General features: G+C 50.6%; 1 protein-coding gene across 1 annotated transcript; it reads left to right on the top strand.

Annotated features, from left to right (window-relative positions):
- The first annotated feature begins 467 nt into the window (after nt 1-467).
- misp (mitotic spindle positioning) lies at nt 468-9,820 on the top strand. The gene is made up of 4 exons (XM_083911600.1): nt 468-2,523; nt 3,694-3,935; nt 4,029-4,067; nt 9,713-9,820. The coding sequence occupies exons 1-4, from the start codon at nt 480-482 to the stop codon at nt 9,800-9,802; spliced, it is 2,415 nt and encodes an 804-aa protein (XP_083767726.1). The 5' UTR covers nt 468-479; the 3' UTR covers nt 9,803-9,820.
- Nucleotides 9,821-10,000: the final 180 nt, after the last annotated feature.

The following is a 10,000-nucleotide window of genomic DNA, read 5'->3' as shown; positions in this document are numbered from 1 at the left end:
TTCAGAGACTCTCCCAAGACCTGACGCCGAACTCCGCTCAGAGTCTGCCTCCATCAGAGCCTCCTGTCGGCCCCACAGCGCCCCCTGCAGCAGCAGCGCCCCCTGCAGCAGCAGCAGCAGCAGCAGCAGCAGCAGCAGCAGCAGCGCCCCCTGCAGCAGCAGCAGCAGCAGCAGCAGCAGCGCCCCCTGCAGCAGCAGCGCCCCCTGCAGCAGCAGCGCCCCCTGCAGCAGCAGCGCCCCCTGCAGCAGCAGCAGCAGCAGCAGCAGCAGCAGCAGCAGCAGCAGCAGCAACAGCAGCAACAGCAGCAGCGCCCCCTGCAGCAGCAGCAGCAGCGCCCCCTGCAGCAGCAGCAGCAGCAGCAGCAGCAGCAGCAGCAGCAGCAGCAGCAACAGCAGCAGCGCCCCCTGCAGCAGCAGCAGCAGCGCCCCCTGCAGCAGCAGCAGCAGCAGCAGCAGCAGCAGCAGCGCCCCCTGCAGTCATGGACAGCGTCCCGAGGAGATGGGTGCTGAAGCCTCTGTCCCCCCTGCTGCAGCCCTCAGACCTGCGCACCATCGCCGGCCCTGCACGGAGCGACTCCCCCGACCCGGACGACCCTTCATCGGTCTTCACCTCCAACAGCATCTCTGTTACTCGTCAGTCCTCGGTGGCCGTCTCCTCGCTTCAGGGTGACGGCACTGGGGACGTGGTGGTCCAGGCCCGGCAAGTGGCAGTGTCGCAGGACGGAGGGGACACCAGCGACGAGTGGCATCCCAGCAGCCCCAGCAGCCCCAGCAGCCCCAGCAGCCCCAGCAGCCCCAGCAGCAGCTCCGGCTCTCACTGCGGGTTCTACTCCTTCGTGGAGGATCCGGCGAGTCCCGAGGCGGAGCTGAACGAAGCCTGGATGCTCTCACCGCAGCGTCAGACTCAGCTGGCCACCCTGAAGGAGGACAAAGGATTCAAACTGCAGACCTACACCAGCAACAGGAAGCCCGAGAGTCTGTTCTCAGAGCCCAACGGAGACTCGCAGTACAGAGTGGATCTGAAGAACGGCACCGAAGTGGTCCAGGAGGAAGAGGAGAAGCAGCTGCGGAAGGAGATCATTCGCAGCCAAGCCCCGAAGAAGAACCCGACGTTCAGAGATGAGCTGAGCGTCCTGGAGAGCCTGGATGTGCGGAGGTCTACGGACAAACTGATAGAAGGTTTCAGTGTGAGCTACAGTCCCGTGAGCTCCAGACCAGAAGCCCCCGTCCCCGCTGAGCCCGGGTCCATCGACAAGGAGCAGATCAACTTTAGCACCGCCCGACAACAGTTCCTGAAGATGGAGCAGGACCGGCGGCCTGCGCCCCCCGGCCCCCTGAGGTCCTCGAGAACACATCTGAGCACGTCTCTGCATCCTGACGTGTCCTCGTCAGAGCAGGTGGAGCTGTACGACAGCGCAGATGCGACACCATTTACACCAACAGAAGAAGAAGAGACCCCCCCAGAGAGGAAGGTGACGGTGTGCCGGACCGAGGGGAGTCTCAGCCGGCAGAGCAGTGTGTTCGATGCCCTGGACTCTGGCCTGGAGGAGTCGACTGCAGAGGTGGGCGGCGGCTACACCAGCGATGAAGGCGTGTTCAATTACAGCCTCCATCAAGAGGACAGGAGTAGCAGGTCCACAAGGGACAACGAGACCCCGATTGAGAGGGAGATCCGGTTGGTTCAGGAGCGAGAGGAGAACCTGCGACGCTCCCGAGGGCTGAAACACAGCGACGGCAGAGCGGAGATGGTCGAGATCCAAACCAAACGCTTACAGTCGCCGCTGACGCCCGTCAAAGCCAAAGAGAAGAACCGAGTGAGCTTCATGATCCAGCGGGAGACCCAGAAGGAGACGCAGGCGAGGGAGGAGCCTGAGCAGCAGCTGGGGATCCTGGGACCAGACACTCCAGATCCTCCACAGGAGCCGCAGGACATAAAGAGGGAGTCCGACCAACAGGACGATGACAAGAGGCCCGAGGATAGACCTCCGTCTGAGCCTGGGGACGCCGACGTCTTCCTGTTGCCCTGCTGTCCTCATCAACACCCCGAAGAAACCCAGCTGTTACTCAGCCACATGAGTTCAGCTCCTTCTCTCTTCTCTGCAAGGGACCTGCAGCTCCAGGACACGAGAGGCCTGCACCAAGATCCAGCAACGCCTTCACCCTCCCCATCCCCGACCCCTCGGCCTGACACGGCTTCAGCCACGCCTCGGTCCTGGAGGGAGAGCCTGGAGTCCACCGGCCTGCAGTCCAGAGGACAAGGAGCTCCGGGTTTCATCGAGAAGGAGATCGAGGAGGCTCTGAGACGGGAGCAGGAGCTCAGGGAGCTCAGGGAGCTCAGGGAGCTCAGGGAGCTCAGGGAGCTGAGGGAGCTGAGGGAGCTGAGGGAGCAGAGGGAGCTCAGGGAGCTGAGGGAGCTGAGGGAGCAGAGGGAGGACACTGACGGACAGCTCTCGTCTCCAGCTCCTCTGGTGGAACAGGCGACCAAGATGGCCGTCAGTCAGTTCTGCCCACCTGCAAACACAGGTATGTGGTCCTGATCAGGGCGGGATCAGCAGTTACTGGTCAGTCCCTCTTTGTTATAAGAGCAAAGATGTAATGACAGGACTTTGTCAGATAGTCCTGCCGGGGTCGGTTCATCCCCTAAACCCCGCGGACCACGCCGCGGCCGCGGTCTCGGTCTCTGCAGACACCGCTGTAGAGACGATGACGCTCACCGTCACTGGGAACTCTTTGATTTCCACGCTGCTGAGAATCTTTATCTCCAGGTTTATCCACTTTACGTCTGTGCAGTCTGACCCTACACCCTTTCAAAATAAGAGTTCTGGGTCCAAACAAACAGAACCAAGGTCCGAACACATGAAGGATCAGGATCAGGATCAGGATCAGGATCAGGATCAGGGTCAGGATCAGGATCAGGATCAGGGTCAGGATCAGGATCAGGGTCAGGATCAGGATCAGGATCAGGGTCAGGATCAGGATCAGGATCAGGATCAGGATCAGGATCAGCTCTGTGCTCAGTTAGAAAGAGGTCAAAGGTCAATGATGATGTTTTTAAAAACTCTGTTCAAACAATGGGAACACCAGGCTCCCACAGGAAGTCTTATTCTGAAAGGGTGTCACCACTGAACAGAAGGACAGGAAGTCTTATTTTGAAAGGGTGTTACTGATTTGAACTCTGAGCACGGTGCTGCGTTGGCGCTGCGTTGGCGCTGCGTTGGCGCTGCGGCCTCGTCAGTGCTCGGAACAAAGCGCATGTGTAGAGAAAGTAAAAGCGGAGCGGTCGGGCTGATGCTGCTGCGTGTCACATGGAGAGAATCAGTGACTCAGCGAGGGAACGAGCAAAGTGCAGCAGCTTCAGCAGTGAATCAGTAACAGGGTCCAGGTTTTAGGGCCCGGGCACCACTGGGCCAAAGGTCCGATGCCTTTATGGGATCATTGTTCTGCAGCTCAGCGTCGTCACATTCAGGAACACGGGTCAGAGACACGGAGCTCTGCAGTGATGTCACAGTGATGTCACAGTGATGTCACAGTGGTGTCACAGTGATGTCACAGTGATGTCACAGTGATGTCACAGTGATGTCACAGTGATGTCACAGTGATGTCACAGTGATGTCACAGTGATGTCACAGTGATGTCACAGTGATGTCACAGTGGTGTCACAGTGATGTCACAGTCCTTCCTGTTGTGTTTCAGATAAGCCCGTCTGTCCTCGCCCCTTCGTCCGTCTGTCCTCCATCCTCACCGCTCAGCCCTGGTCCTCCTCGCCTCCTCCCTCCTCCTCCTCCCCTGCGGGGCCGGCGGTGGTGCCGGTGGTGCCGGTGGTGCCGGTGGTGCCGGTGGCGCCGGTGGTGGCGGCGCCTCTCAGAGGTCTGGCGGACACGCTGCTGCAGGACTTTGAGGAGAGACGGGTCAGAGTGAAGCTGGAGGAGAGCGCAGTGAGTTCATCCACACGCTGGTTTTTAAAGTTCTCTGGTTTTGTTTCGTTTCATTTCAAATGTAAATAAAGTTTCTTCTTCTTCTTGTTTCAGTACGCAGGGATTCAACCGACGGACGCCGTCAACAACGAGGTGAGGGACCAGCTGCTGTTTACAGGCTGTTTACCAGCTGTTTACCAACTGTTTACAGGCTGTTTACCAACTGTTTACCAGCTGTTTACCAGCTGTTTACCAGCTGCTGTTGACTGACTGTTTACAGGCTGTTTACCAACTGTTTACCAGCTGTTTACCAGCTGTTTACCAGCTGTTTACCAACTGTTTACCAACTGTTTACCAACTGTTTACCAACTGTTTACCAACTGTTTACCAACTGTTTACCAACTGTTTACCAACTGTTTACCAGCTGTTTACCAACTGTTTACCAGCTGTTTACCAACTGTTTACCAGCTGTTTACCAGCTGTTTACCAACTGTTTACCAGCTGTTTACTGACTGTTTACCAACTGTTTACCAACTGTTTACCAGCTGTTTACCAGCTGATTACCAGCTGTTTACCAGCTGTTTACCAACTGTTTACCAGCTGCTGTTTACCAGCTGTTTACCAGCTGTTTACCAACTGTTTACCAACTGTTTACCAGCTGTTTACCAGCTGTTTACCAACTATTTACCAACTGTTTACTGACTGTTTACCAACTGTTTACCAGCTGTTTACCAGCTGTTTACCAGCTGTTTACCAGCTGTTTACCAACTGTTTACCAGCTGTTTACCAACTGTTTACCAACTGTTTACCAGCTGTTTACCAACTGTTTACCAACTGTTTACCAACTGTTTACCAGCTGTTTACTGACTGTTTACCAACTGTTTACCAACTGTTTACCAGCTGTTTACCAGCTGATTACCAGCTGTTTACCAGCTGTTTACCAGCTGTTTACCAACTGTTTACCAACTGTTTACCAGCTGTTTACCAACTGTTTACCAACTGTTTACCAACTGTTTACCAACTGTTTACCAACTGTTTACCAGCTGTTTACTGACTGTTTACCAACTGTTTACCAACTGTTTACCAGCTGTTTACCAGCTGATTACCAGCTGTTTACCAGCTGTTTACCAGCTGTTTACCAACTGTTTACCAACTGTTTACCAACTGTTTACCAACTGTTTACCAGCTGTTTACCAGCTGTTTACCAGCTGTTTACCAACTGTTTACCAGCTGTTTACAGGCTGTTTACCAACTGTTTACCAGCTGTTTACCAACTGTTTACCAGCTGTTTACTGACTGTTTACCAACTGTTTACCAACTGTTTACCAGCTGTTTACCAGCTGATTACCAGCTGTTTACCAGCTGTTTACCAGCTGTTTACCAACTGTTTACCAACTGTTTACCAGCTGTTTACCAGCTGTTTACCAACTGTTTACCAACTGTTTACCAGCTGTTTACAGGCTGTTTACCAACTGTTTACCAGCTGTGTACCAGCTGTTTACCTGTTGTTGTCCTGTTGTTGACATGTTGTTGACCTGTTGTTGACCTGTTGTTGACGTGTTGTTGACATGTTGTTGACGTGTTGTTGACATGTTGTTGACGTGTTGTTGACATGTTGTTGACATGTTGTTGACCTGTTGTTGACGTGTTGTTGACATGTTGTTGACGTGTTGTTGTCCTGTTGTTGACCTGTTGTTGACCTGTTGTTGACCTGTTGTTGACGTGTTGTTGACGTGTTGTTGACGTGTTGTTGACATGTTGTTGACATGTTGTTGACATGTTGTTGACATGTTGTTGACCTGTTGTTGACGTGTTGTTGACATGTTGTTGACCTGTTGTTGACGTGTTGTTGACCTGTTGTTGACGTGTTGTTGACCTGTTGTTGACCTGTTGTTGACGTGTTGTTGACCTGTTGTTGATGTGTTGTTGACCTGTTGTTGACGTGTTGTTGACCTGTTGTTGACGTGTTGTTGACGTGTTGTTGACGTGTTGTTGACCTGTCGTAGACCTGTTGTTGACATGTTGTTGACGTGTTGTTGACCTGTTGTTGACGTGTTGTTGACGTGTTGTTGACGTGTTGTTGACCTGTCGTAGACCTGTTGTTGACGTGTTGTTGACGTGTTGTTGACATGTTGTTGCCCTGTTGTTGACCTGTTGTTGACCTGTTGTTGTCGTGTTGTTGACGTGTTGTTGACCTGTTGTTGACGTGTTGTTGTCCTGTTGTTGACCTGTTGTTGACCTGTTGTTGACGTGTTGTTGACCTGTTGTTGACCTGTTGTTGACCTGTTGTTGACGTGTTGTTGACGTGTTGTTGACCTGTTGTTGACGTGTTGTTGACCTGTTGTTGACCTGTTGTTGACGTGTTGTTGACATGTTGTTGACGTGTTGTTGACATGTTGTTGACGTGTTGTTGACATGTTGTTGACATGTTGTTGACCTGTTGTTGACGTGTTGTTGACATGTTGTTGACGTGTTGTTGTCCTGTTGTTGACCTGTTGTTGACCTGTTGTTGACCTGTTGTTGACGTGTTGTTGACGTGTTGTTGACGTGTTGTTGACATGTTGTTGACATGTTGTTGACCTGTTGTTGACATGTTGTTGACATGTTGTTGACCTGTTGTTGACGTGTTGTTGACATGTTGTTGACCTGTTGTTGACGTGTTGTTGACCTGTTGTTGACATGTTGTTGACGTGTTGTTGACCTGTTGTTGACCTGTTGTTGACGTGTTGTTGACCTGTTGTTGATGTGTTGTTGACCTGTTGTTGACGTGTTGTTGACCTGTTGTTGACGTGTTGTTGACGTGTTGTTGACGTGTTGTTGACCTGTCGTAGACCTGTTGTTGACCTGTTGTTGACGTGTTGTTGACCTGTTGTTGACGTGTTGTTGACGTGTTGTTGACGTGTTGTTGACCTGTCGTAGACCTGTTGTTGACGTGTTGTTGACGTGTTGTTGACATGTTGTTGACGTGTTGTTGACATGTTGTTGACGTGTTGTTGACGTGTTGTTGACATGTTGTTGACGTGTTGTTGTCCTGTTGTTGACCTGTTGTTGACCTGTTGTTGACCTGTTGTTGACGTGTTGTTGACTTGTTGTTGACGTGTTGTTGACGTGTTGTTGACATGTTGTTGACCTGTTGTTGACGTGTTGTTGACATGTTGTTGACGTGTTGTTGTCCTGTTGTTGACCTGTTGTTGACCTGTTGTTGACCTGTTGTTGACCTGTTGTTGACATGTTGTTGACCTGTTGTTGACATGTTGTTGACGTGTTGTTGACATGTTGTTGACGTGTTGTTGTCCTGTTGTTGACCTGTTGTTGACCTGTTGTTGACCTGTTGTTGACGTGTTGTTGCCCTGTTGTTGACCTGTTGTTGACCTGTTGTTGACGTGTTGTTGACCTGTTGTTGACCTGTTGTTGACATGTTGTTGACGTGTTGTTGACGTGTTGTTGACGTGTTGTTGCCCTGTTGTTGACGTGTTGTTGACCTGTTGTTGACCTGTTGTTGACCTGTTGTTGACGTGTTGTTGACGTGTTGTTGACCTGTTGTTGACGTGTTGTTGACCTGTTGTTGACCTGTTGTTGACCTGTTGTTGACGTGTTGTTGACTTGTTGTTGACGTGTTGTTGACGTGTTGTTGACATGTTGTTGACCTGTTGTTGACGTGTTGTTGACATGTTGTTGACGTGTTGTTGTCCTGTTGTTGACCTGTTGTTGACCTGTTGTTGACCTGTTGTTGACCTGTTGTTGACATGTTGTTGACCTGTTGTTGACATGTTGTTGACGTGTTGTTGACATGTTGTTGACGTGTTGTTGTCCTGTTGTTGACCTGTTGTTGACCTGTTGTTGACCTGTTGTTGACGTGTTGTTGCCCTGTTGTTGACCTGTTGTTGACCTGTTGTTGACGTGTTGTTGACCTGTTGTTGACCTGTTGTTGACATGTTGTTGACGTGTTGTTGACGTGTTGTTGACGTGTTGTTGCCCTGTTGTTGACGTGTTGTTGACGTGTTGTTGACCTGTTGTTGACCTGTTGTTGACGTGTTGTTGACGTGTTGTTGACATGTTGTTGACCTGTTGTTGACGTGTTGTTGACGTGTTGTTGACCTGTTGTTGACCTGTTGTTGACATGTTGTTGACATGTTGTTGACATGTTGTTGACCTGTTGTTGACCTGTTGTTGACCTGTTGTTGACCTGTTGTTGACGTGTTGTTGACCTGTTGTTGACCTGTTGTTGACGTGTTGTTGACCTGTTGTTGACCTGTTGTTGACATGTTGTTGACGTGTTGTTGACCTGTTGTTGACCTGTTGTTGACGTGTTGTTGACCTGTCGTAGACCTGTTGTTGACCTGTTGTTGACGTGTTGTTGACCTGTTGTTGACGTGTTGTTGACGTGTTGTTGACGTGTTGTTGACCTGTCGTAGACCTGTTGTTGACGTGTTGTTGACGTGTTGTTGACATGTTGTTGACGTGTTGTTGACATGTTGTTGACGTGTTGTTGACGTGTTGTTGACATGTTGTTGACGTGTTGTTGTCCTGTTGTTGACCTGTTGTTGACCTGTTGTTGACCTGTTGTTGACGTGTTGTTGACTTGTTGTTGACGTGTTGTTGACGTGTTGTTGACATGTTGTTGACCTGTTGTTGACGTGTTGTTGACATGTTGTTGACGTGTTGTTGTCCTGTTGTTGACCTGTTGTTGACCTGTTGTTGACCTGTTGTTGACCTGTTGTTGACATGTTGTTGACCTGTTGTTGACATGTTGTTGACGTGTTGTTGACATGTTGTTGACGTGTTGTTGTCCTGTTGTTGACCTGTTGTTGACCTGTTGTTGACCTGTTGTTGACGTGTTGTTGCCCTGTTGTTGACCTGTTGTTGACCTGTTGTTGACGTGTTGTTGACCTGTTGTTGACCTGTTGTTGACATGTTGTTGACGTGTTGTTGACGTGTTGTTGACGTGTTGTTGCCCTGTTGTTGACGTGTTGTTGACCTGTTGTTGACCTGTTGTTGACCTGTTGTTGACGTGTTGTTGACGTGTTGTTGACCTGTTGTTGACGTGTTGTTGACCTGTTGTTGACCTGTTGTTGACCTGTTGTTGACGTGTTGTTGACTTGTTGTTGACGTGTTGTTGACGTGTTGTTGACATGTTGTTGACCTGTTGTTGACGTGTTGTTGACATGTTGTTGACGTGTTGTTGTCCTGTTGTTGACCTGTTGTTGACCTGTTGTTGACCTGTTGTTGACCTGTTGTTGACATGTTGTTGACCTGTTGTTGACATGTTGTTGACGTGTTGTTGACATGTTGTTGACGTGTTGTTGTCCTGTTGTTGACCTGTTGTTGACCTGTTGTTGACCTGTTGTTGACGTGTTGTTGCCCTGTTGTTGACCTGTTGTTGACCTGTTGTTGACGTGTTGTTGACCTGTTGTTGACCTGTTGTTGACATGTTGTTGACGTGTTGTTGACGTGTTGTTGACGTGTTGTTGCCCTGTTGTTGACGTGTTGTTGACGTGTTGTTGACCTGTTGTTGACCTGTTGTTGACGTGTTGTTGACGTGTTGTTGACATGTTGTTGACCTGTTGTTGACGTGTTGTTGACGTGTTGTTGACCTGTTGTTGACCTGTTGTTGACATGTTGTTGACATGTTGTTGACATGTTGTTGACCTGTTGTTGACCTGTTGTTGACCTGTTGTTGACCTGTTGTTGACGTGTTGTTGACCTGTTGTTGACCTGTTGTTGACGTGTTGTTGACCTGTTGTTGACGTGTTGTTGACGTGTTGTTGACGTGTTGTTGTCCTGTTGTTTGTCTTCAGGTTGTCGAGTCGACTCGAGTTATTCGACATAAAAACCGACGCGCTCTTCAGTGGGAGGCCGGACTGTTCGTCAACCAGGTGGACCAGTGAGACCGGCAGGACCAGGACCAGGACCAGGTCAAGGACCAGGACCAGGACCAGGACCAGGTCCAGGACCAGGACCAGGACCAGGACCAGGTCCAGGACCAGGACCAGGACCTGGACCTGGACCACGACCAAGACCAGGACCAGGACCAGGACCAGGACCAGCACCAGGTCCTGGACCAGGACCAGGACCAGGACCAGGTC

The sequence above is a fragment of the Echiichthys vipera genome, assembly GCF_963691815.1.
Source record: "Echiichthys vipera genome assembly, chromosome: 3".
In the NCBI taxonomy this organism is placed as follows: domain Eukaryota; kingdom Metazoa; phylum Chordata; class Actinopteri; order Perciformes; family Trachinidae; genus Echiichthys; species Echiichthys vipera.
This window is presented reverse-complemented; position numbering and strand designations above follow the sequence as displayed.

Coding starts and splice junctions, on each gene's coding strand:
- misp (XM_083911600.1), top strand. CDS start 480: ATGGACAGCGTCCCGAGGAGATGGGTGCTGAAGCCTCTGTCCCCCCTG. Junction 3,936..4,028: donor TGAAGCTGGAGGAGAGCGCA/GTGAGTTCATCC, acceptor TTCTTGTTTCAG/TACGCAGGGATTCAACCGAC. Junction 4,068..9,712: donor CGGACGCCGTCAACAACGAG/GTGAGGGACCAG, acceptor GTTTGTCTTCAG/GTTGTCGAGTCGACTCGAGT.